At 43.3% G+C, this 27,393-nt stretch overlaps 2 protein-coding genes across 2 annotated transcripts in view; one reads left to right on the top strand and one right to left on the bottom strand.

The window, feature by feature from the left end:
- gipc2 (GIPC PDZ domain containing family, member 2) overlaps window positions 1-9,076 on the top strand; it is a 67,788-nt gene extending 58,712 nt beyond the window's left edge. Inside the window, exons 3-6 of the mRNA XM_046360602.1 lie at window positions 4,961-5,141; window positions 5,559-5,671; window positions 6,665-6,746; window positions 8,274-9,076. Of these exons, the coding sequence (XP_046216558.1) occupies window positions 4,961-5,141; window positions 5,559-5,671; window positions 6,665-6,746; window positions 8,274-8,425 (528 nt within the window). The 3' untranslated portion in view covers window positions 8,426-9,076. The remainder of the gene's footprint in view (window positions 1-4,960; window positions 5,142-5,558; window positions 5,672-6,664; window positions 6,747-8,273) is intronic.
- Window positions 9,077-10,894: 1,818 nt separating this feature from the next.
- Window positions 10,895-26,228, bottom strand: txndc12 (thioredoxin domain containing 12 (endoplasmic reticulum)). Its single transcript, XM_046360601.1, has 7 exons — window positions 26,063-26,228; window positions 16,011-16,071; window positions 15,717-15,769; window positions 15,553-15,626; window positions 12,880-12,949; window positions 11,939-12,022; window positions 10,895-11,831 (listed from the first exon to the last, which is right to left on the bottom strand). Exons 1-7 carry the CDS (start codon window positions 26,157-26,159, stop codon window positions 11,755-11,757), a joined length of 516 nt encoding a protein of 171 aa, XP_046216557.1. The 5' UTR covers window positions 26,160-26,228; the 3' UTR covers window positions 10,895-11,754.
- Window positions 26,229-27,393: the final 1,165 nt, after the last annotated feature.

The raw sequence follows: 27,393 nt of genomic DNA, 5'->3' as shown, positions 1-27,393 counted from the left end.
ACTATAGATCTTGATATTTAACTAGTCCTCTATAGAAACTATAGATCTTGGTATTTAACTAGTCCTCTATAGAAACTATAGATCTTGGTATTTAACTAGTCCTCTATAGATCTTGGTATTTAACTAGTCCTCTAGAAACTATAGATCTTGGTATTTAACTAGTCCTCTATAGAAACTATAGATCTTGGTATTTAACTAGTCCTCTATAGAAACTATAGATCTTGGTATTTAACTAGTCCTCTATAGAAACTATAGATCTTGGTATTTAACTAGTCCTCTATAGAAACTATAGTATTTAACTAGTCTTAGAAACTATAGATCTTTAACTAGTCCTCTATAGAAACTATAGATCTTGGTATTTAACTAGTCCTCTATAGAAACTATAGATCTTGGTATTTAACTAGTCCTCTATAGAAACTATAGATCTTGATATTTAACTAGTCCTCTATAGAAACTATAGATCTTGATATTTAACTAGTCCTCTATAGAAACTATAGATAGTATTTAACTAGTCCTCTCTTAGATCTTGGTATTTAACTAGTCCTCTATAGAAACTATAGATCTTGGTATTTTAGTCCTCTATAGAAACTATAGATCTTTATTTAACTAGTCCTCTCTATAGATCTTGATATTTAACTAGTCCTCTATAGAAACTATAGATCTTGATATTTAACTAGTCCTCTATAGAAACTATAGATCTTGATATTTAACTAGTCCTTTATAGATCTTGATATTTAACTAGTCCTCTGTAGAAACTATAGATCTTGGTATTTAACTAGTCCTCTATAGAAACTATAGATCTTGGTATTTTTAGACCTGTCCTATAGATCTTTAATCACCTGTAGGAATAAAAGATCAATTATACCAAGTTCTTAAAATAATTCATTTGTTGGAACTGATTATGGTTAGACAATTGATTCACTGATTATGGTTAGTCAATTGATTCACTGATTATGGTTAGTCAATTGATTCACTGATTATGGTTAGACAATTGATTCACTGATTATGGTTAGACAATTGATTCACTGATTATGGTTCAGACAATTGATTCACTGATTATGGTTAGACAATTGATTCACTGATTATGGTTAGACAATTGATTCACTGACTATGGTTAGACAATTGATTCACTGATTATGGTTAGTCAATTGATTCACTGATTATGGTTAGACACTGATTATGGTTAGACAATTGATTCACTGATTATGGTTAGACAATTGATTCACTGACTATGGTTAGACAATTGATTCACTGATTATGGTTGGACAATTGGTTAGTAAGACAATTGATTCACTGATTATGGTTAGACAATTGATTCACTGAGTATGGTTAGACAATTGATTCACTGAGTATGGTTAGACAATTGATTCACTGGTTATGGTTAGACAATTGATTCACTGGTTATGGTTCGGACAATTGATTCACTGATTATGGTTAGGACAATTGATTCACTGATTAGACAATTGATTCACTGATTATGGTTAGACAATTGATTCACTGATTATGGTTATGCCGTTGTTGTCCGACATCAAAGACTTGTGATAATGTCAGCATACGCTCTCTTTAATTGGGCCTTATTGGCCTGGGAAACATGCTGGATGTTTTATATTGCCGAAGCCACTGAAATGAACAAACTAAAACGTGGGAAGAAACAACTAAACATGAACACATTAACAGTGATAATGACACTCTTAAAGGATTAAGGTGTTTGAAACGTCATGTTATCAGCTGTGTTTTGGCAATGTGGAAATAGTTGTAGTAGGAATAGTAGTGGAAGATAAATAAACAGAGAAATATTGGTGGTATTTACAATGTTTGTGCTCCACTAGGTTGCCCTGTTTTCAAATCTTGCTGCTGTGACGCACATCGTGGTATTTCACCTAACATATATTGGAGTTTATCAATGTTAGCCTTGTTTAAAAATGTTTTTAAGATTAAATTTAAGATCTGTGGGAAATGCGTGTCTCTGATATGGTCGTACCTTTGGCAGGAGGTTAGGACGTGCAGCTCAGTTTCCAGCTCATTTTGTGCGGCAGCCTTTTTTCTCAAGAGCCAGGTCTGCCGATGTTGGCCTCTCTCAATAGCAAGGCTATGCTAATTTAATCTGTACAGGTTCATCTCTCTGTAGGTGAGGGCTTTGCGGTGGAATGCGTGGACATCTCTTCCATTTCGGTGGTTATTGAATTTAACAGCTCTTTTCTGGCGTTTTTGATAATTAGTGGGGGTAGTCCTAATTCTGCTCTGCATTGTTTTGGGGTTTTGCGTTGTACATGAAGGATATTTTGGGAGAATTCTGCATGCAGAGTCTCAATTGGGTGTTTGTCCCATTTGAGTGAATTCTTGGTTGGTGAGTGGACTCCAGACCTCACAACCATAGAAGGGAATGGATTCTAGAACTGATTTGAAATAGAAAGCCCTTCTTGCATTTTTGTCTCAGATCAGCTTTGTGGAAGTTACCTGTGGTATTGATCCCGAGGTAGGTATAATTATTAATGTGCTCTAGGGCAACAGTGTCTAGATGGAAATTGTATTTGTTGTCCTGGCAACTGGACCTTCACTATTGCAGGGAAACATTTTGTCCAGGAAGTTGTCTAGGAGGGATTGGATTTGTTGTTGTCCAATTTGTTTTTCCCCCTAATTGTTTGAATAGCATGTCTTTTCTTTCCAGCTTCAATAACCCATGGTTGAGTTCTGCTCTGTTACAAGTAGCCTGTGATGTTGCTGTGATCTGATATGGGTGTCAGTGGGCTGAATGTGAACGCTCGGAGAGACTCTGGGTTGAGGTCTGTGATAAAGTAGTCTACAGTACAACTGCCAAGAGATGAGCTGTAGGTGTACCTACCGTGGGAGTCACCTCAGCCTACCGTTGACTATTTATTTATTTATTTATTTTTTTATTTCACCTTTATTTAACCAGGTAGGCTAGTTGAGAACAAGTTCTCATTTGCAACTGCGACCTGGCCAAGATAAAGCATAGCAGTGTGAACAGACAACACAGAGTTACACATGGTAACTTCTGTAGCTCAGTTGGTAGAGCATGGCGCTTGTAACGCCAGGGTAGTGGGTTCGATCCCCGGGACCACCCATACATAGAATGTATGCACACATGACTGTAAGTCGCTTTGGATAAAAGCTTCTGCTAAATGGCATATATATTATTATTATCATATATTACATGGAATAAACAATTAACAAGTCAATAACACAGTAGAGAAAAGGGGAGTGATAAATAACCCTGGACTGATTAATGATCAGATGATCACATGTACAGGTAGAGATATTGGTGTGTAAAAGAGCAGAAAAGTAAGTAAATATAAACAGTATGGGGATGAGGTAGGTGAAAATGGGTGGGCTATTTACTAATAGACTATGTACAGCTGCAGCGATCGGTTAGCTGCTCAGATAGCTGATGTTTGAAGTTGGTGAGGGAGATAAAAGTCTCCAACTTCAGCGATTTTTGCAATTCGTTACAGTCACAGGCAGCAGAGTACTGGAACGAAAGGCGTCCGAATGAGATGTTGGCTTTAGGGCTTTAGGGATGATCAGTGAGATACACCTGCTGGAGCGCGTACTATGGACTGACCCAGTGTCCGACAGAGCTGGCGCAGCGGTCTAAGGCACTGCATCTCAGTGCAAGTAACGTCATCACAGTCCCTGGTTCAAATCCAGGCTGTGTTCCATAGGGCGGTGCACAATTGGCTCAGCGTCATCTGGGTTTGGCAGGGGGTAGGCCATCATTGTAAATACGAATTTGTTCGTAACAGACTTGCCTGGTTAAATATATAAAAGTAGTAGTGACCTGTTTTTGTTGGTTGTTGTGTGTAGGGGGGATATTTGGGAGGGAATGCTGTCACCTCCAGGTAGATGTTTTCCCCCTGTGTGCTGAGGGTGTCAGGTTCTGGTCCAGTTCTGGCATTTAGGTCGCCACAGACTAGTAAATGTCCATGAGCCTGGAAATGATTGATTTCCCCCTCCAGGATGGAGAAGCTGTCTTCATTAAAGTATGGGGATCCTAGTGGGGGGATATAGGTAGCACATAGGAGGACATTTTTCTCTGTTGAGATAATTAACTTGTTTATTTCTAACCAAATGTAAAATGCTCCTGTTTTGATTAATTGAATAGTGGGTTGTGTCTGCTTTATAGTCTCTTCCTTGTTTCACATCTGGTAGTGTGGTGGATGGGATTACCAGCTCTCTGTAACCTAGAGGGCAACCAGTGGGTCCGTCTCCTCTATACCACCCACCTGGTAGTGTGGTGGATGGGACTACCAGCTCTCTGTAACCTAGAGGGCAACCAGTGGGTCCGTCTCCTCTATACCACCCACCTGGTAGTGTGGTGGATGGGACTACCAGCTCTCTGTAACCTAGAGGGAAACCAGTGGGTCCGTCTCCTCTATACCACCCACCTGGTAGTGTGGTGGATGGGACTACCAGCTCTCTGTAACCTAGAGGGCAACCAGTGGGTCCGTCTCCTCTATACCACCCACCTGGTAGTGTGGTGGATGGGACTACCAGCTCTCTGTAACCTAGAGGGCAACCAGTGGGTCCGTCTCCTCTATACCACCCACCTGGTAGCTCTCTGTAACCTAGAGGGCAACCAGTGGGTTCGTCTCCTCTATACCACCCACCTGGTAGTATGGTGGATGGGACTACCAGCTCTCTGTAACCTAGAGGGCAACCAGTGGGTCCGTCTCCTCTATTCCACCCACCTGGTAGCTCTCTGTAACCTAGAGGGCAACCAGTGGGTCCGTCTCCTCTATACCACCCACCTGGTAGTGTGGTGGATGGGACTACCAGCTCTCTGTAACCTAGAGGACAACCAGCGTCTCCTCTATACCAGGTTTCTTATAGAATAACAATGTCTGTATTTCTGATTTATTTTGTGAAGTCCAGGTTCCTGCTCTTTAGGCCAAAGGCAGGTGACCTCTCTCTCACCCCTCTCTCCCCGTCCCCCCAACAGCGTATCAAGGAGGGCAGTGTGGTGGACAATGTGAAGGTGATCTCTGTTGGAGACCACATAGAGTGCATCAACGGGAAGAACATTGTGGGAACACGTCACTACGAGGTGGCTCGCATGCTGAAGGAGCTGCCTAAGGAGCAGAAGTTCACCCTGAAACTGGTGGAGCCGATGAAGGCCTTTGGTGAGTGGACAGGGGATGTTCAGTAAGCTACATTGGCGGCAAGTAGACTAGTGGTTAGTGGTTAGACTAGTAGTTAGTGGTTAGACTAGTAGTTAGTGGTTAGACTAGTAACCGAAAGGTCGCTAGATCGAATCCCTGACCTGACAAGGTAAAAATCTGTTGTTCTGCCCCTGAATAAGGCAGTTTAACCCACTGTTCCCTGATTGGCTGTCATGGTAAATAAGAATGTGTTCTTAACTGACTCCTAATTAAACAAAGATAAAATACAAATGATGAAATGTAGTAGTTGGTCGTTGGTGAGGGCATGGACCTCAGGTAGAAGGGTCTTCAACTTTGTAGGGTGTGCAGGCTTTTATTCTAGCCCAACAAGATGTTTAGATAAGTTGATCTGAAGCGTTTTATTTTGGTGCTGAACAGAGATGCTGGAGCCGAGGTCGAAGGGAGCCAAGCCGGCCAGTGAGAATAAGTTGGGGACAGGGAGAGGGACTCTGAGACTGCGCGCCAAAGGACCTGCTACTGTAGAGGAAGTGGTGAGTGTGGACATCTGGATCCCGCTGTCGCTAAGAGAAGGGGGGGTTCTCTCTCTCTCTCTCTCTCTGGTACTCACACTGGTTCTCTCTCTCTCTCTCTCTGGTACTCACACTGGTTCTCTCTCTCTCTCTCTCTGGTACTCACACTGGTTCTCTCTCTCTCTCTCTCTGGTACTCACACTGGTTCTCTCTCTCTCTCTCTCTCTGGTACTCACACTGGTTCTCTCTCTCTCTCTCTCTGGTACTCACACTGGTTCTCTCTCTCTCTCTCTCTGGTACTCACACTGGTTCTCTCTCTCTCTCTCTGGTACTCACACTGGTTCTCTCTCTCTCTCTCTCTCTGGTACTCACACTGGTTCTCTCTCTCTGGTACTCACACTGGTTCTCTCTCTCTCTCGCTCTCTGGTACTCACACTGGTTCTCTCTCTCTCTGGTACTCACACTGGTTCTCTCTCTCTCTCTGGTACTCACACTGGTTCTCTCTCTCTCTCTGGTACTCACTGGTTCTCTCTCTCTCTCTCTCTCTGGTACTCGCACTGTTTCTCTCTCTCTCTCTGGTACTCACACTGGTTCTCTCTCTCTCTCTCTCTCTGGTACACACTGGTTCTCTCTCTCTCTCTCTCTCTCTCTGGTACTCACACTGGTTCTCTCTCTCTCTCTCTCTCTCTGGTACTCACACTGGTTCGCTCTCTCTCTCTCTCTCTGGTTCTCTCTCTCTCTCTCTCTCTGGTACTCACACTGGTTCTCTCTCTCTCTGGTACTCACTGGTTCTCTCTCTCTCTCTCTCTCTGGTACTCACTGGTTCTCTCTCTCTCTCTCTCTCTCTCTGGTACTCACACTGGTTCTCTCTCTCTCTCTGGTCTCTCTCTGGTACTCTCTCTTTCTCTCTCTCTCTCTCTGGTACTCGCACTGTTCTCTCTCTCTCTCTCTCTCTGGTACTCGCACTGTTTCTCTCTCTCTCTCTCTGGTACTCACACTGTTTCTCCTTTCCAGCCGACAGAGTTTGAGGAGAAAGCAGTGAAGAAGGTGGATGACCTACTGGAGAGCTACATGGGTATCAGAGATACAGAACTGGGTGAGTTGATAAGCCTTTTAAATCCAGTTGGATTGGATTTCAGAAGCAGTGTAGGCATATCTAATTTACGTTAATGTCTAGACCGGAAAACACATTTGTTTACTAAACAGAAACATGTTGGTGTAACCGATGTGAAATGGCTAGCTAGTTAGCGTTGGTGTAACCGATGTGAAATGGCTAGCTAGTTAGCGGTGGTGTAACCGATGTGAAATGGCTAGCTAGTTAGCGGTGGTGTAACCGATGTGAAATGGCTAGCTAGTTAGCGGTGGTGTGAAAAGCTAGTTAGCGGTGGTGTAATGTGAAATGGCTAGCTAGTTAGCAGTGGTGTAACCGATGGTGTTGTTGGTGTGTGAAATTAGCTAGTTACTGGTTGAGGTGATACTGAGAAAACAACGACGCTGGACAGAGTGGAATCAGGTGTATCAAAAAGGCAGTTTATTGAGTCAAAGATATCTTGTCCTGCCGTTTATCGTGCACGGACCTAAGCAATGTGACTCTGTGAGAAGTCAGAATAATTAGGCTGCTCAGCCAGAGTTTACAGCAGAATGTATACACAGAATAATGTAGGTGGAGTCTCATCGTGTTGGTCTTCTGACTGGTCCTGAAGAGTTGGAGGCGGGCCTGCTCTAGCCAGAGCAGGAGCCCCATTAGTGCACAGGCACCCGACCAGTAGAGGGGGGTAGAGTGTGAGTGTACAGTGCTCATGAAATGTTTGTGTGTCAAGGAAATGTAAGATAGGGGGAACTAGCAGTGTCTGCTTTAGGCTCAGGTGTTTCCTCTTTATGCCGGAGTGCATGTAGGGTTAAATGTCAGTGAGATAGTTTGGCACTCTAAGCTCGTTAGTGTTGCACGCTGCTCTTTGTAGTTTACAGGGGAGTGAGTATATTTGCGTGATGGCAGCTGTGTGTCCTTCGGATAATCATGTTATTGCACACAGGCTCTAGACTTGACTGAGGACACTGGGCCCAGAGTTATCTGAGGGCATCCGGTTTAACCAGAGCTTTGGTCTGCTAGTAATGCTTGATATTAGATTATTTATATAACAGTGTTGGTGTAACCGATGTGAAATGGCTAGCTACTTAGCGGTGGTGTTGGTGTAACCGATGCGAAATGGCTAGCTACTTAGCGGTGGTGTTGGTGTAACCGATGTGAAATGGCTAGCTACTTAGCGGTGGTGTTGGTGTAACCGATGTGAAATGGCTAGCTCGTTAGCGTTGGTGTAACCGATGCGAAATGGCTAGCTCGTTAGCGGTGGTGTAACCGATGCGAAATGGCTAGCTAGTTAGCGGTGGTGTTGGTGTAACCGATGTGAAATGGCTAGCTAGTTAGCGGTGGTGTTGGTGTAACCGATGCGAAATGGCTAGCTAGTTAGCGGTGGTGTTGGTGTAACCGATGTGAAATGGCTAGCTAGTTAGCGGTGGTGCGCGCTATTAGCGTTTCAAATCGGTGAGGAGAGAGACGGAAGCTCCACTGTTACATTGGTCATGAAGGCAGTTCTAATCTGTGATAAATCCTCTCTCTCTCTAGCGGCAACCATGGTGGAGGTGGGTCGGGACAAGAAGAACCCTGATGAGTTTGCCATGGCTCTGGACGAGGCGCTCGGAGATTTTGCCTTCCCTGACGAGTTTGTGTTCGACGTCTGGGGCGCCATTGGAGATGCCAAACAGGGACGTCTTTAATGTTTTAACTGATTACCCAGATCACCTCGCCTGGTCCAAGACGGCACAAACACATCTGGGACCAGGCTACCAACCCCTGTTCCAGTGGACAAATATCAGCCAGTAGAGAATGAGGGGTGGGAATTAACAGGGACCTCACACGCATTGCGACTCCACACTGTGATTTTATTCCGATTTGATGTTCCGAACATATTGCTCACTAAATGTCTGCTGCAGAAGGACAAGCTAGAGAATGAGGAAATTAGTTTTAAATCAGTCATGGAAATATAAGTGGTCACTATGTTAAAATATGGAAAACAAACTATAGGATGGAAAATACCAGAATTTTGGCGCAGGTACATCCGACTAGCGCTAGCTAACACTACCTTTTGAAAATGAAAAATCGATACTTAGAGTCAAAGTATCTACATAATACGGTCCAAAATAATATTGTGATATGTAACTATCGATTCTATTAATATACACCCTCGAAGACAGAATCACGTATTGATCAGTCATGTCCCACTCAACCTAGTTCTCTGGAATGCATCCCAAATGAGCACCCTATTCCCTATATAGTGGTACTACTTTAGACCAGAGCCCTATTCCCTATATAGTGTACTACTATAGACCAGAGCCCTATTCCCTATATAGTGCACTACTATAGACCAGAGCCCTATTCCCTATATAGTGCACTACTATAGACCAGAGCCCTATTCCCTATATAGTGCATTACTATAGACCAGAGCCCTATTCCCTATATAGTGCACTACTATAGACCAGAGCCCTATTCCCTATATAGTGCACTACTTTAGACCAGAGCCCTATTCCCTATATAGTACACTACTATAGACCAGAGCCCTATTCCCTACATAGTACACTACTATAGACCAGAGCCCCATTCCCTACATAGTGCACTACTTGTCCTTTCCCACAGGTTACAAAGGGTACACACCTCTGATGTCTGAATCAGTCCTTCTAATAACTGGTGTGAATTGTAATGTACTAATGATCATCGTGGTGTTTTATATTTGTCTTCTAATGTTGCTGTGGAGTCTTTAAGCACCAGCAGAAACAGATGCTGTATGACCTTCATATGTTCCAACGTCTCAGATGTTTATTTAGAGCCTACAAAGAAATTAAATCGTTTTTATTCTAGCTATGGAGGGTGACCCCGACCCACCTAACATTCCTTCACTTTGTGGCATTTTGTTTTGTACAGGCTGCTTAGTATATAATTATCTTATAATAAATACTTATATTTGTTTATTTATTCGTTCAAATAAACATTTATTTTAAGCTGGAAAATGTTTTATTACAAATCTCAAGACCGACGATCGGAATTGACAGAAATCTTGAAAAGTGTCACTTCGTGGTCAATTGCAATTCAAAATGTCTGACACTGTCGAAAGAAACCACTGTAGATTGAATTGAATCGACACACTGAATTTGAATAGTAATTCATTCTTACTGTAGGCTGTGTATCGAGTTGTTTACTACTGAACACAGCTTCAGTGTTTTAGGGAAATACTTGAGGGATCACTGTTAGACAAAAAAATAAAATGTCCTATTCTCTAGCTGAGTGTTTTGTATTATTCATTAACTGCAGAGATATCATGCAGATTGAGCAGGAGAAGTTAGATACATGTTGTTTTCTGTATGTGGCTGAAATACACAGTCAGTGCGTGACTACGGCCGTATCAGAGGTTTAGCGTTACGGCGAGAGTCAAATGTAAAGGCGATGTCGCAAACCACCTCTTATTTCACGATCCAGATAAAATAGAGCCCAAAGTCGCTTTGGATAAAAGCATTTGCTAAATTTAGTAATTTCACACACATCCTTATCCAGAGCGACTTGCACGAGCATCGAAGTCGTCATATTGGTGTAGACAAATACTACATTAGCTTCCCCCAGAACATGCCACCCAGCACATTGCAGAACATGCCACCCAGCACATTGCAGAACATGCCACCCAGCACATTGCAGAACATGCCACCCAGCACATTGCAGAACATGCCACCCAGCACATTGCAGAACATGCCACCCAGCACATTGCAGAACATGCCACCCAGCACATTGCAGAACATGCCACCCAGCACATTGCAGAACATGCCACCCAGCACATTGCAGAACATGCCACCCAGCACATTGCAGAACATGCCACCCAGCACATTGCAGAACATGCCACCCAGCACATTGCAGAACATGCCACCCAGCACATTGCAGAACATGCCACCCAGCACATTGCAGAACATGCCACCCAGCACATTGCAGAACATGCCACCCAGCACATTGCAGAACATGCCACCCAGCACATTGCAGAACATGCCACCCAGCACATTGCAGAACATGCCACCCAGCACATTGCAGAACATGCCACCCAGCACATTGCAGAACATGCCACCCAGCACATTGCAGAACATGCCACCCAGCACATTGCAGAACATGCCACCCAGCACATTGCAGAACATGCCACCCAGCACATTGCAGAACATGCCACTCAGCAAATTTTATTAACACTTGGCTGTGTACATACATGTAAAAAAAAAAATACAGCATGACAAGACTTATCACATCTAGTGTTCCTTCTATTCTTCACAGAAAGCAGTTTGGTCTCGTCAGTCAGAATTATGAGCCGCTTGGGGGTCCACAATCATTTTTAGCAATTGAACATTTTGCCCCAGCTGGATTCAACATTTTATTGATATACTGATGAGGGGAAAAAAAGGAGATAGAATTCTAGGCCCCTTGTATACATTGACGGAGCGAGTGTTTCACGAATGAACAGTTGGAAGCACGTTAATGTGATAAGAGAACTCTTACCGTGTAAAGTGTGTGTTTTAAAATGCAGGACAGTTTATCGGTCCAGCTGTTCTGTTGATCAACTTCTACAGAGTTGTTATATGGCCTGTATTCAACCTCGAATTAAAATTTCGATATGTGGATGGATTAAATCAAAAGTTTTACCATTTAAAAACAAGTGTGTCAGGTGGATGGTTTGCTTTGGCTGACCAAGATGGGACTCCCATTCATTCACACTCTAGAGTACTATACAGTTGAAACGACTAGTGTTGATGGTCTTACAGATTGTGAGGTACTGAAACAAACGTAAAAACTTGTTATTTTATTTCTTAAAGAGTTGGTTTCTGGACAGTAACTTTCAACCGTTTTTAAGGGTGAGGAGAGAAAGTGGACGTATCAACCTAATGCACACTGATGGAAAAGAGAGCCCTGAAATGTACACCTGCTCACTTGTGTTTATAAAGCCTTCGGAGTGCAGTAAGCATGTGAACGAGTGGACACTTTGGGTAGAATTCTACAGCCTTCTCTCCCCACCTATCCTACCACCTTACAGCTCGTCTTCAATGTGGGTCCTGAAGGCATCTCCTGTCAACTTCTCCTGAGCTTGCTTCATAGCAGACAGAACTACAGACACACGGAGGGGAGGGGGGAAGCAGTCAGAAGATTGACCTAAGCAAGGAACTACAATGATTCAACCATCATCACCCAAACCTATAATATGTGATTCTCACCTTGGTCTGCGTTGCTGTAAAAGTACTTGTAGTTCGGGTTTCCGTTTTTGTTGGTGATCTCAGGGTGGACTTTACCACTGGGGTCTATGTGGTAGAAAGGAACAGGAATGGAGAGTGTAAACATGGGGGTTGGGAGCACAGAAAATTATGAATGAAAAAAACAACCATTTTAGTAGGCTCTCAAATAATAACTTATTATGGAGAGACCTAGGAACAGTATCCTGGGGATGTCTCCACCAGGACTGTAGGGGTTCTTACCTAGCAACTGTATCCTGGGGTTGTCTCCACCACCAGGACTGTAGGGGTTCTTACCTAGCAACAGTATCCTGGGGATGTCTCCACCACCAGGACTGTAGGGGTTCTTACCTAGCAACAGTATCCTGGGGATGTCTCCATCACCAGGGCTGTAGGGGTTCTCACCTAGCAACAGTATCCTGGGGATGTCTCCATCACCAGGGCTGTAGGGGTTCTCACCTAGCAACTGTATCCTGGGGATGTCTCCACCGCCAGGACTGTAGGGGTTCTTACCTAGCAACAGTATCCTGGGGATGTCTCCACCAGGACTGTAGGGGTTCTTACCTAGCAACAGTATCCTGGGGATGTCTCCACCACCAGGACTGTAGGGGTTCTTACCTAGCAACAGTATCCTGGGGATGTCTCCATCACCAGGGCTGTAGGGGTTCTCACCTAGCAACTGTATCCTGGGGATGTCTCCACCGCCAGGACTGTAGGGGTTCTTACCTAGCAACAGTATCCTGGGGATGTCTCCATCACCAGGGCTATAGGGGTTCTCACCTAGCAACAGTATCCTGGGGATGTCTCCACCACCAGGACTGTAGGGGTTCTTACCTAGCAACAGTATCCCGGGGATGTCTCCACCACCAGGACAGTAGGGGTTCTTACCTAGGGGACGTATCCACCAGGACAGTAGGGGTTCTTACCTAGGAACATTATCCTGGGGATGTATCCACCATCAGGACTGTATGCCTCATCTTTAGGCTCCTCCTCATCCTAACAACATAACATTTAGTGTTAATTCATATAAGTAGTGACCTAGGGACCTGTACTACAGTGTATTCAGACTATACCCTCTTGTTATGTTACAGCCTTATTCTAAAATGGATTAAGTATTTTTTCCCCTCTCAATCTACACACAGTACCCCCATGAAAATATATTTTCCACCTAGTATTTTCTACCCCCTTTTCGTGATATCCAAATTGGTAGGTACAGTCTTGTCCCTTCGCTGCAACTCCCATACGGATTCGGGATAGGCGAAGGTTAACAGCCCTGCGTTCTCCGAAACACGACCCTGCCCAGCCGCACTGCTTCTTGACACGCTGCTCTCTTAACCCCGAAGTCAACCGCACCAATGTGTCGGAGGAAACACAGTCCAACTGGCGACCGTGTCGGCGTGCATTGCGCCCGGCCCGCCACAGGAGTCGCTAGAGCGCGATGGGACAAGGACATCCAGGCCGGCCTAACCGGACGATGCTGGGCCAATGATGCGCCTCATGGGTCTCCCGGTCGGGGCCGCAACACAGCCTGGGATCGAACCCGGACCTGTAGTGATGACTCAAGCACTACCTTAAACCGCTGCACCACTCGGGAGGCTTGAAATATCACATTTACATAAGTACTCAGACCCTTTACTCAGAACTTTGTTGAAGCACCTTTGGGAGTGATTACAGCCTCCAGTCTTCTTGGGTTTGACGCTACAAGCTTGGTACACCTGTATTTGGGGAGTTTCTCCCATTCTTCTCTGCAGATCCTCTCAAGCTCTGTCAGGTTGGATGGGGAGTGTCGCTGCACAGCTATTTTCAAGTCTCTCCAGAGATATTTGATCGGGTTCAAGTCCAGGCTCTGGCTGCGACACTGAAGGACATTCAGAGACTTGTTTCCGAAGCCACTCCTGTGTTTTCTTGGCTGTGTGCTTAGGGTCGTTGTCCTGTTGGAAGGTGAACCTTCGCCCCAGTCTGAGGTCCTGAATGCTCTGGAGCAGGTTCTTGTCAAGGAGCTCTCTGTACTTTTCTCCGTTTACCTTTCCCACAATCCTTACTAGTCTCCCAGTCCCTGCAACTGAAAAACATTGCCACAGCTTGATGCTGCCATCACCGTGCTTCACCGTAGAGATGGTGCCAGGTTTCCTCCAGGCGTGACGTTTGGCATTCAGGCCAAAAGTTCAATCTTGGTTGCATCAGACCAGATAATCTTTTTCTCATGGTCAGAGTTCTTTAGGTGCCTTTTGGCGAACTCAAAGCGGGCTGTCCTGTGCCTTTTACTGAGGAATGGCTTCTGTCTGGCCACTCTACCATAAAAGCCTGATTGGTAGAGTGCTGCAGAGGTGAGTGTCCTTCTGGAACATTCTCCCATCTCCAGAGGAACTCTGGAGCTCTTTCAGTGTGACCGTAGGGTTCTTGGTCACCTCCCTGACCAAGGCCCTTCTCCCCCGATTGCCCAGTTTAGCTGGTTGGCCAGCTCTAGGAAGAGTTTTGGTGGTTCCAAACCTCTCCCATTTAAGAATGATGGAGGCCACTGTGTTCTTGGGGACCTTCAATGCTGCAGAAATGTTATGGTACCCTTCCCCAGATCTGTGCCTCGACACAATCCTGTCTCGGAGCTCTACGGACAACTCCTTCGACCTCATGGCTTGGTTTTTGCTCTGACATGCACTGTCAATTGTGGGACCTTTATACAGACAGGTGTGTGCCTTTCCAAATAATGTCCAATCAAGTTGTAGAAACATCTCAAGGATGATCAATGGAAACAGGATGCACCCGAGCTCAATTTCGAGTTTCATAGCAAAGGGTCTGAATACTGACGTAAATAAGGGATCTGTTAATTTTGTATACGTTTTAAAACAATTCTAAAAACCTGTTTTTGCTTTGTCATTGGGATATTGTGTGCAGATTGAAAAGGAAAAAAATAATTATTTAATACACAAGGCATTAATGTAACAAATGTGAAAAGTCAAGGGGTCTGAATACTTTCTGAATGCACTGTATATGTGGTTACTTTATAACAGCGTAACTTTTAGGACCCCTTTAGGTAGAAAATATTTTATTTGTCCTTTAGCCCTTTAGAAACACAAAGAATAACATTCATAAATGGCAACAATAACAAAGTTTTTTTTTAAATGTATCGTAAGGAATAAGCTTTTGAAGTGTCTGTCCTATATCTATATCTAGGAGAAATAAGAACGCTCAGGAAATATATATATTTTTGGGACATATTAAACCCCTAATTTTTGTTGGCACAATACTACCTTCATACTTCATTTGTTTAGTCGGGTTTATAGGAGTTACCTTCAGAAGAGTCTCGTGACACATGTGGGGGTCGTAGAGCAAAACAGAGAACAACATGGTGTTTGCGAGAGTCTCCCCTTTCCATAGAGTGGTCATACCGTTCAGATACTTTGGTGAGAAGACAGATTTTTTTTTTGGGGTGTCTCGTCGTCTGACAAACCACGGTTCTAACTCTGCCACCTTTCAACGCAGGTGTGGAAGGCGGATTGGGATGCAGCCCATGCACCAACAACACCTCTCTAGCTTAAACTGACAGATTTTGATGGCTATTTTTTAATTTTTTATTTTGCTACACAGTCCATTATCCTCACCTCCAGGTTGACCATGACAAAGTTGTGAGCCAGCTCAGAGATCTCCTTGGACTCGGCGAACTTGGGCTTCAGAGCTGGAGGCAGAAAACTGAACGTGATGATGGCTTCATTGTGCAAGGTAAATGTAAATCAGGTTATTATAAAAAAAAGAGGACGGCCTTTACCTTTGCAGGCTCCACACCAGGTTTTGTGAATGATAACCATCAGTGGAAGACCACTGTGAAGAGAATAAAAGTCATTGTGTTTAAAGTAAATGGCCACAAAACTCCAATGGTTCCATTCAATTGACATCTATCTTGTAAGAGATATATTCATTAGTCGGGACAAGAGGCAAAAAACATTTCTCGCACTGTAAACTTTAGACTCAAAACGAGTTTGCTTCCATTTGCTTCCTAGTGAACACAACCCCATTAACTCTTCCAGAGAAGTGTTTATATCAGAGGGTTACATATCCTCACCTGGCCTCTGCCTCCTTCTTCCCATCGTCCAGACTCCTCCAGTGGATGCTGTCTCCGAACCCTGGGAGGAGAATCACATTCGACAGTGTCAAGTTATTGTGTCAGGCTGTCAGCTGTTTACGTAACTGGTTAACGAGGACACGGGGTGGGTCTTTTATCTTCGCTGAAAGAAACGAGGGGATCTTTGCTGGGAACTCAACACAGTGACTCTTGCATGCTTTGTTCCCGGTAACTTGATTTTACTATGCTGATAATGACTGCAGGTTGGTTTGTGTACTATGAACATTGTAGCCAAACTAACTAGGTCTCAGATAAAGTTTCCATTTAAAAATTATACTTTGTTGATATAGATACATGGTGAAATTAAGAGAGTGCCTGACCTCACTAATGCTCGTGGCTGAATGGAAGCAAGTCCCCACGACAAGTGGAAAGCCTTCCCAGAAGAGTGGAGGCTGTTATCGCAGCAATGTTCCAACATCTAGTGGAAAGCCTTCCCAGAAGAGTGGAGGCTGTTATAGCAGCAATGTTCCAACATCTAGTGGAAAGCCTTCCCAGAAGAGTGGAGGCTGTTATAGCAGCAATGTTCCTACATCTAGTGGAAAGCCTTCAAAGAAGAGTGGAGGCTGTTGTAGCAGCAATGTTCCTACATCTAGTGGAAAGCCTTCCCAGAAGAGTGGAGGCTGTTATAGCAGCAATGTTCCTACATCTAGTGGAAAGCCTTCCCAGAAGAGTGGAGGTTGTTATAGCAGCAATGTTCCAACATCTAGTGGAAAGCCTTCCCAGAAGAGTGGAGGTTGTTATAGCAGCAATGTTCCTACATCTAGTGGAAAGCCTTCCCAGAAGAGTGGAGGCTGTTATAGCAGCAATGTTCCTACATCTAGTGGAAAGCCTTCCCAGAAGAGTGGAGGCTGTTATAGCAGCAAAGAGGGGGGACCAACTCCATATTAATACCTATGATGTTGGACAAGCAGGTGTCCACATACTTTTGGTCATGCAGTGAATATCTTCCATGGCAAATATAAACCCGAAGCAGAAGAGGTCTTTGGTCCTTTAAAAACCTGCTGTATGTCAAATATTAGGCGCTTTAGCGTGGAAAATAAATACGTGACAACAGATTGACGTTTTGTTTTCTTAGAGAAGTCAAGTCCGCTTGGTGTTGTCTTCCTTGCCACGATACTAGTATCACCCCGGCACTAATCAATAACACACTGAGTAACATAGCACACCATTGCTTTCATAGTCTTGGGGGGAGGAGACAACGAGAGAAGAGAAGGATGTAGACCATTTGAGGCCAATGAACAGAAGAGAAGCAGACGAGACTCCAACCTGACTGCTGGAAGCACAAGAGAAACAACTTGGTGAGTAGACACACACACACACACACAGCCTCTTGCATGGTGTTTGTTTCAATACTTGACCCTTGGAACTTTCGCAAACATGAATCTCTACCGTCTCCCTTACAGGTTTCACAGGGGAACTATGAGGCACAGACACAGGGGAACTATGAGGCACAGACACAGGGGAGAGGAATGAGGCAGATGACAGGAGAGAAGAGGTGGCGTTGGCCAGGAGATGAAGACCCTGAGCCGAGGACACACACACGTTAGAGCCAGCCCCCACTAAGGAAATAAATAGGCCATGGTGGCGAAGTAATTACAACATAGCAATTAAACACTGGAATGGTAGATCGGCAGAAGATGAATGTGCAGGTAGAGATACTGGGGTGCAAAGGAGCTAAATAAATAAATAGATAAATACCAGTATGGGAATGAGGTAGATAGATAGGTGGGCTGTCTACAGATGGGCTGTGTACAGGTGCAGTGATCTGTGAGCTGCTCTGGCAGCTGGTGCTTAAAGCTAGTGAGGGAGATGTGAGTCTCCAGCTTCAGAGATTTTTGCAATTCGTTCCAGTCATTGGCAGCAGAGAACTGGAAGGAAAGACAACCAAAGGAGGAATTGTCTTTGGGGGTGACCAGTGAGATATACCTGCTGGAGCGCGCGCTAAGAGTGGGTGCTGCTATGGTGATCAGTGAGCTGAGATCAGACAGGGCTTTACCTAGCAGAGACTTGTAGATGACCTGAAGCCAGTGGGTTTGGCGACGAGTATGAAGCGAGGGCCAACCAACGAGAGCATACAGGTCGCAATGGTGGGTAGTATATGGGGCTTTGGTGACAAACGGATGGCACTGTGATAGACTGCATGAAGAAGATAAATTAAGATAGTCACTAGTGACTGACAGAATACCATATCCAATTCACACCTTATAAACAACATGCATGACTACAACATGACTTAATGCTATACAGGACCATTCAGCAGGACAATACAACATGACTGACTTAATGCCATACAGGACCATTCAGGACAATACAACATGACTGACTTTTAAAAAAACAATTATTTCACATTTATTTAACCAGGTAGGCAAGTTGAGAACAAGTTCTCATTTACAACTGCGACCTGGCCAAGATAAAGCAAAGCAGTTCGACACAAACAACACAGAGTTACACATGGAATAAACAAAACATACAGTCAATAATACAGTATAAACAAGTCTATATACAATGTGAGCAAATGAGGTGAGATAAGGGAGGTAAAGGCAAAAAAGGCCATGGTGGCAAAGTAAATACAATATAGCAAGTAAAACACTGGAATGGTAGTTTTGCAATGGAAGAATGTGCAAAGTAGAAATAAAAATAATGGGGTGCAAAGGAGCAAAATAAATAAATTAATTAAATACAGTTGGGAAAGAGGTAGTTGTTTAGGCTAAATTATAGGTGGGCTATGTACAGGTGCAGTAATCTGTGAGCTGCTCTGACAGTTGGTGCTTAAAGCTAGTGAGGGAGATAAGTGTTTCCAGTTTCAGAGATTTTTGTAGTTCGTTCCAGTCATTGACATCAGAGAACTGGAAGGAGAGGCGGCCAAAGAAAGAATTGGTTTTGGGGGTGACTAGAGAGATATACCTGCTGGAGCGCGTGCTACAGGTGGGTGCTGCTATGGTGACCAGCGAGCTGAGATAAGGGGGGACTTTACCTAGCAGGGTCTTGTAGATGACATGGAGCCAGTGGGTTTGGCGACGAGTATGAAGCGAGGCTATTTTGTAAATGACATCGCCAAAGTCGAGGATTGGTAGGATGGTCAGTTTTACAAGGGTATGTTTGGCAGCATGAGTGAAGGATGCTTTGTTGCGAAATAGGAAGCCAATTCTAGATTTAACTTTAGATTGGAGATGTTTGATATGGGTCTGGAAGGAGAGTTTACAGTCTAACCAGAGAGTTTACAGTCTAACCAGACACCTAAGTAGTTGTAGTTGTCCACGTATTCTAAGTCAGAGCCGTCCAGAGTAGTGATGTTGGACAGGTGGGTAGGTGCAGGTAGCGATCGGTTGAATACATCATACAACATGACTGACTATATTTGAGATCATTAGGGGTTCCACCGCACCTGTACTACAAACCTCAGCACCGTCATCTTCAGTACAGGGCTACAACGAACTGGAATACCTCTAAACAGTTAAACAATGTAATACCCATAGAATTGTGTACCATACACTTCTACAATTGGAGTGTAGAGTAAGATTCCGTCCGTCGTCTGGCCCGCTCCAACTTCGCTCCAGCAACGCTCACTTCACCAGTTCATGGCATGCATTTGTAGTCTACTTGTGCGCTACTAATAGCCCCCCTTGAGTTCGCTAAATATTTTCATAAATAAACTGATTTTTTTTTTTTAAACACACGGGTGCTAAATCAAGGTGACTTACAAAGACAAGGACAAATAGCAAGAGGGTGATGTCGTGTCCATTAGAGGTCGACCGATTTAATCTGAATGCCCAATTAAAAATAGGGCAGATTTCAAGTTTTCATAACAATAGGAAATCGGTATTTTTGGGCACCGATTTGCCGATTTTTATTTTATTTTATACCTTTATTTAACTAGGCAAGTCAGTTAAGAACACATTCTTATTTTCAATGACGGCCTAGGAACGGTGGGTTAACTGCCTCGTTCAGGGGCAGAACGACAGATGTTCACCTTGTCAGCTCGGGGGAACCAATCTTGCAACCTTACAGTTAACTAGTCCAACGCAATAACGACCTGCTTCTCTCTCGTTGCACTCCACAAGGAGTCTGCCTGTTACGCGAATGCAGTAAGCCAAGGTAAGTTGCTAGCTAGCATTAAACTTATCTTATAAAAAAAACAATCAATCATAATCACTAGTCAACTACACATGGTTGATATTACTAGATATTATCTAGCGTGTCCTGCGTTGCATATAATCTGACTGAGCATACAAGTATCTGAGCGGTGGTAGGCAGAAGCAGGCGCGTAAACATTCATTCAAACGTTTTGCCAGCAGCTCTTCGTTGTGCGTCAAGCATTGCGCTGTTTATGACTTCAAGCCTATCAACTCCCGAGATGAGGCTGGTGTAACCAAAGTGAAATGGCTAGCTAGTTAGCGCGCGCTAATAGCATTTCAAACGTCACTCACTCTGAGCCTTCTAGTAGTTGTTCCCCTTGCTCTGCATGGGTAACGCTGCTTCGAAGGTGGCTGTTGTCGTTGTGTTGCTGGTTCGAGCCCAGGTAGGAGCGAGGAGAGGGACGGAAGCTATACTGTTACACTGGCAATACTAAAGTGCCTATAAGAACATCCAATAGTCAAAGGCTAATGAAATACAAATGGTATAGAGGGAAATAGTCCTATAATAACTACAACCTAAAACTTCTTACCTGGCAATATTGAAGACTCGTGTTAAAAGGAACCACCAGCTTTCATAGGTTCTCATGTTCTGAGCAAGGAACTTAAACGTTAGCTTTCTTACATGGCACATATTGCACTTTTACTTTCTTCTCCAACACTTTGAACATGTGTCATTATTTACTTGAGACTAAATTGATTTTATTTATGTATTATATTAAGTTAAAATAAATAAAATATCGTCCGATTGATCGGTATCGCCTTTTTTTTGGGGGGGGGGGGTCCTCCAATAATCGGTATCGGCGTTGAAAAATCTTAATCGGTCGACCTCTAGTGTCCATACAACATTGCAAGTGATGTCGTGTCCACAACTAAAATAACCATAGTTGAATCTGAAAAGACACGTATCCTGAACACACGATGGTGTACTTCTTACAAGCACATGCTAGAAGAACGAGGTGGGTATATAACTAAGTGTGTCATTGTAGCAAAGTATTTATAACCTTTAAAAAAAAATCTGATATCTTAAAACGTTTCGTTCATTTTCCGTTCTATTATCTATACAATATGGTATAATTTATTTTGGCCCAATGGGTCTGGCATATTCCCACATTCAAGGAGCTTTTCTTTTGATTGAGTTATTTTGCCTAAAAAAAACTTTAGGCCTACCTACAGAAGTATTTTTTTTTTTAAATAACTCTGCCCAGCCTGACAAGCGCAGCCAAAAGGGTGTTTAGCATCCCTAGTGGGTCTACAGTCAGGAGAGGATATTCTCTGCTCTACCATCCCATCCCTAGTGGGTCTACAGTCAGGAGAGGATATTCTCTGCTCTACCATCCAATCCCTAGTGGGTCTACATTTACATTTACATTTAAGTCATTTAGCAGACGCTCTTATCCAGAGCGACTTACAACAGTCAGGAGAGGATATTCTCTGCTCTACCATCCAATCCCTAGTGGGTCTACAGTCAGGAGAGGATATTCTCTGCTCTACCATCCCATCCCTAGTGGGTCTACAGTCAGGAGAGGATATTCTCTGCTCTACCATCCAATCCCTAGTGGGTCTACAGTCAGGAGAGGATATTCTCTGCTCTACCATCCAATCCCTAGTGGGTCTACAGTCAGGAGAGGATATTCTCTGCTCTACCATCCCATCCCTAGTGGGTCTACAGTCAGGAGAGGATATTCTCTGCTCTACCATCCAATCCCTAGTGGGTCTACAGTCAGGAGAGGATATTCTCTGCTCTACCATCCCATCCCTAGTGGGTCTACAGTCAGGAGAGGATATTCTCTGCTCTACCATCCAATCCCTAGTGGGTCTACAGTCAGGAGAGGATATTCTCTGCTCTACCATCCAATCCCTAGTGGGTCTACAGTCAGGAGAGGATATTCTCTGCTCTACCATCCATCCCTAGTGGGTCTACAGTCAGGAGAGGATATTCTCTGCTCTACCATCCAATCCCTAGTGGGTCTACAGTCAGGAGAGGATATTATCTGCTCTTACCATCCAATCCCTAGTGGGTCTACAGTCAGGAGAGGATATTCTCTGCTCTACCATCCAATCCCTAGTGGGTCTACAGTCAGGAGAGGATATTCTCTGCTCTACCATCCAATCCCTAGTGGGTCTACAGTCAGGAGAGGATATTCTCTGCTCTACCATCCAATCCCTAGTGGGTCTACAGTCAGGAGAGGATATTCTCTGCTCTACCATCCCATCCCTAGTGGGTCTACAGTCAGGAGAGGATATTCTCTGCTCTACCATCCAATCCCTAGTGGGTCTACAGTCAGGAGAGGATATTCTCTGCTCTACCATCCAATCCCTAGTGGGTCTACAGTCAGGAGAGGATATTCTCTGCTCTACCATCCAATCCCTAGTGGGTCTACAGTCAGGAGAGGATATTCTCTGCTCTACCATCCCATGAGCCTGAAGGCACAAACTGACCAAACTCGTGTTTATAAAAATGAATTAAAATGAGCACTAAATTACATTGGAGTTTAATTTGTATTTAATTCCAAGTAAATCACAGACTATATGCGCAATGCATAGATTATTTAATGTAACTAAAATGTTTAAATGCTGAGCACTTTGTGCGAAACGGCCTAGTGTGTCACACTCGCAAATGCTTCTCAATGTATTTCTTTGAAGGCTATAGCCTTGAAATAAATCGAATTTTAAAATAAATTTCTACACCTGGCTTATTTCGCATCTTTATATGCTGTTTAATATTATGTACAATACAGCTCAACTTTTAATAATGACTTGATTGTTTTAATGCTCATCTTTAAGAAGCATTATCTAACGTTTGAAAATCGCCTCATCTGACTACTGCGTTCCGTCGCCTTGGTAACGTGTCATTCCGTCGCCTTGGTAACGTGTCATTCCGTCGCCTTGGTAACGTGTCATCAACGAATACACATTAAATATGGTTAGTCTGACAGGCAGCCCAGATGCATGTACAATGCATGTCTAGTAGCCTCATTGAGAAAGTTTTCATTTTGACAACGAAATTAAGTGACTTTTTTTCATTTTTAAAAGGCTATCCTGTTAAGAGACTAGCCAGGTAAACATGGCATGTGTACTGTGCATCTTCGCTAGCTAGGTAGTGCAAAACCATGGCAAGCTTGTCTGTCATTTATGGATATTTTAGTAACTAGTGGACATTAGCAGGACCACTTGCTACAGTGCAGGATTTGACTATAGATTTCACACTGGACATTGGCAGCATCATTTAGTAAGTCTCACGACTAGCTGGGATTGATTGAATAGGAGTGGACACTTAACTCTACATGTCTGTTGCTAATGCTTTCAGAACAAACACGTTCACCTGCGGGATCGTCCAAGACCAGCCACCCGGACAGCTGATCAAACTGTGGGTTTGCACCACCTTAGTCTCGGGGTGCTTGTCGTCACCGAGGTCTTGACCTGACTGCAGTTCTGTGTCTTAACTGATTTCAGCGGGCAAATGCACACCTTCGATGGCCACTGGCACGCTGGAGAAGTGTGCTCTTCACAGATGAATCCTGGTTTCAAACTGTACCAACACGCACAGCTGCATTTTATTGATGGCAATTTGAATCCCGTGATGAGATCCCGAGGAAAATTGTCGTTCCATTCATCCACCGCCATCACCTCATGTGTCAGCATGATAATGCACGGCCCCATGTCGCAAGGATCTGTACACAATTCCTGGAAGCTGAAAATGTCCCAGTTCTTCCGTGGCCTGCATCCTCACCAGACATGTTACCCATTGAGCATGTTTGGGATGCTCTGGATCAACGTGTACGACGGTGTTCCAGTTCCTCCATACTCACCAGACATGTTACCCATTGAGCATGTTTGGGATGCTCTGGATCAACATGTACGACGGTGTGTTCCAGATCCCGCCAATATCCAGCTACTTCACACAGCCATTGAAGAGGACTGGGACAACATTCCACAGCCATTGAAGAGGACTGGGACAACATTCCACAGGCCACAATCAACAGCCTGATCAACTCTACGTGAAGGAGATGTGTCGCGCTGCATGAGGCAAATGGTCACACCAGATACTGACTGGTTCTTGTTTAAGTTATCTGTATTCCCAGTCATGTGAAATCCATAGATTAGGACCTAATGAATTTATTTCAATTGACTGATTTCCTCATATGAACTGTAACTCGTTGAAATTGTTGCGTTTATATTTTTTGTTCAGTGTAAAAATGTGAGTCACACTGCCAAGTCAAACAGGGGGGATCCCGAGTGGCGCAGCGGTCTAAGGCACTGCATCTCAGTGCTATAGGCATCACTACAGACCCTGGTTTGATTCCAAGCTGTTTCACAACCACCCGTGATTGGGAGTCCCATACATAGGGCATCACACAATTGGCCCAGCGTTATCTGGGTTTGGCCGGGGTAGGCCGTCATCGTAAATAAGAATTAGTTCTTAACTGACTTGCCTGGTTAAATGGTTACGGTTCCCTGCCATGATCTTCATGTCACGGTGCTTGTTTATGGACAACAGACAGACAGAGTGGACTACTTGTGTTAATAAGCCAATATTGCGTCTCTCTGTGTGTAAACGGAAGACTGACACCACAAACGTGTCGTCACTGAAAAATACTGTATTAAAAATGGGTTTCAAAACAGTGTATTTAGCATTTGTGAAATTATTTTGATGTGATATGGACAAAGTAGAGGGCTTTATGTTTTTAGAGCCGTACCTTAATTAGGAATCGATTCACGTTTAGAAATTAGTATTTGCCTCGAAACGCAACAGGTAAGATCCTTGGACTATAAGCAGTAACATTAGGATCCTTCTGTCCATTATTGGACTGATTAATCAGGCTGTAATAGCCAATTAATTGATATATAAAAGCCAGAAAGTAAAATGGTGTATATGCTCATTACAAGCCATAATGTTTAATAAAATGACATTTTAAAAACACACTCTACCGGTTGTCTTTGCGGTGTGTCCAACTGCTCAACACTTATTTTTTTAATATCCTCCCCTGATTCCAAATATAACATTGTCATGGCATGCTTGGTTCAATAGCTATTGATGAGAGAATATTGTATATAAAACGAACTTTACCAAATCATATACAGTACCTCCCTACCAGCTCTCTAAAAAGTCAGGTAAACAATACATTCCTGTGGATATTTTATGTCAAATTTCGAGCAGCTGAAGGACAAACAGTTCAGACAACTGGTAGAGTACATTTGTATGTAATTTTATTCAACATTCTGGCTTGTTAGGAACATTTACAAGATTTTGCAGGCATTAGTCTGTATACCAATTAAGGCTGTATACCAATTCATTGTTTCAATTTTCGAAGTCACGTGAAATGCGGTTCTTGGAGCTTTAAACCCAATAACAATGTAATACCTAAAATAAATGTCTATTACTACAGCATGATTAATCAGATTACCACACCCAATGAGAGAGACATAGGTGAGGTTTGTTTGCAATATACAGGTAGCCGATGGGCGAGACATTGTGTCGTCGACGACACAAAGCTGATAAAGCTTTAAAAGTTAGATAACTCAAACTGGGTTGTTACTATTTACCACAGCCACAAAGAATTGGCTCTATCGTCAAAATAAAATCCTGTAAACAAACATTCGTTTTAGTCTTAATTTAAGATATAATTTGGCATAAGGTTAGCAGTGTGGTTAAGGTTTGGTTCAAAATAAGATTTTAGTTAGATACATGTTCAACATAGGCGGAGTTTAGACATAAGTATGACTTTGTGGATGTGGTAACTAGTGACGACCCTCAAACAGCTAGCAAAAGCAAGAATCTTGTTAGCATGACCTGAAGATTGTTACAATAAGGTTAGTTTTCAGAGCTGCCACCGAAGCTACATTTGACTGTCTTACCTCTCGCATTCGCCTCAGCTGCAACCTTCTGAATATGAGTCAGAGAAAATAAAACATAAGAGGACAACAAAGCGATGTTGACAAGAGGGGACTGCATATTTGTAGCGGTGTCGGCCTTTCTTCCAACAAACTAAGAGCGCGCACGGTGAAATTACACCGGAAGTGATGTTCGGTTGGACAGGAAAAAGGGTTTCCACCAGTTACCATAGCAAAAATCTAAATTGGCTATAAAAAATATATATTTTGTGTAGCATTTTGGCTTTTAAGGGTAGGCTTGGACATAAAGTCAACCGTTTGTTAGGATTAGGTTGAAAATAATATTTTGATTGTAAAAAAAAATAAAAAAATAGGCGGGTTTATGACTTTGTGGCTGTGTTAACTAGTGACGAACAGGAAAAAGTGAGTTGAAGTGGAGCGGTTCGAACTTCAAAATACAAGTCCTCGTTTCTTCTTTGTACAGTCTGCAGTGCCTTCAGGAAGTATTCATTCACCTTGTCTTAGTTCAAAAATGTTTGTGTTATAGTCTAAATTCAAAACGGATTCGATATTTAAAAAAAATCTCACCCGTCTACACACAATAACCCACAATGTTCAGGCCAAAAAAGACTCCAGTCACAAACTGTTCTCTCTGCTACCGCACGGCAAGCGGTACCGGAGCGAGTGCCCAGTTTCGGCCCAAAAGGCTCCTTAACAGCTTCTACCCCCAAGCCATAAAACTGCTGAACAATTAATAAAATTTCCACCCGGGCTATTTACATTGACCCTCCCTCCTCCCTTTTGTTTTTACACTGCTGCTTCTCGCTGTTAATTATCTATGCCTTACCCCTACCTATATGTACAAATTACCTCGACTAACCTGTACCCCCGCACATTGACTCGGTACCGGTATATTATAGCCTCATTATTGTTATTCTATTGTGTTACTATTTTTTATTTTTTATTCTTCGTTAGTTTATTTAGGAACTTAACTTAACTTCTTAACTGTTGTCTAAAAACTGCATTGCTGGTTAAGGGCGTGTAAGTAAGCATTGCTGGTTAAGGGCGTGTAAGTAAGCATTTCACGGTTAGGGCTACGCTTGTTGTATTCAGCGCACGTGACAAATACAATTGGATTCGATTGGCAAAGTGAAAACATGTTTTTAGAAATTTTAGCTAATTTATTGAAAATAACTTACAGAAACATATAATTTAAATAACTATTCACATTTACATTTTTACATTTTAGTCACTTGGCAGACACTCTAGTCCAGAGCGATTTACAGTTTGTATATTCATGTTAAGATATTCAGTTGAAGTCGGACATTTACATACACTTAGGTTGGAGTCATTAA

The sequence above is a fragment of the Oncorhynchus gorbuscha genome, linkage group LG08, assembly GCF_021184085.1.
Source record: "Oncorhynchus gorbuscha isolate QuinsamMale2020 ecotype Even-year linkage group LG08, OgorEven_v1.0, whole genome shotgun sequence".
Classification (NCBI taxonomy): Eukaryota; Metazoa; Chordata; class Actinopteri; order Salmoniformes; family Salmonidae; genus Oncorhynchus; species Oncorhynchus gorbuscha.
This window is presented reverse-complemented; position numbering and strand designations above follow the sequence as displayed.

Coding starts and splice junctions, on each gene's coding strand:
- txndc12 (XM_046360601.1), bottom strand. CDS start 26,159: ATGCAGTCCCCTCTTGTCAACATCGCTTTGTTGTCCTCTTATGTTTTA. Junction 12,023..12,879: donor CCCCAGGATAATGTTCCTAG/GTAAGAACCCCT, acceptor TCTACCACATAG/ACCCCAGTGGTAAAGTCCAC. Junction 11,832..11,938: donor TTACAGCAACGCAGACCAAG/GTGAGAATCACA, acceptor GTGTGTCTGTAG/TTCTGTCTGCTATGAAGCAA.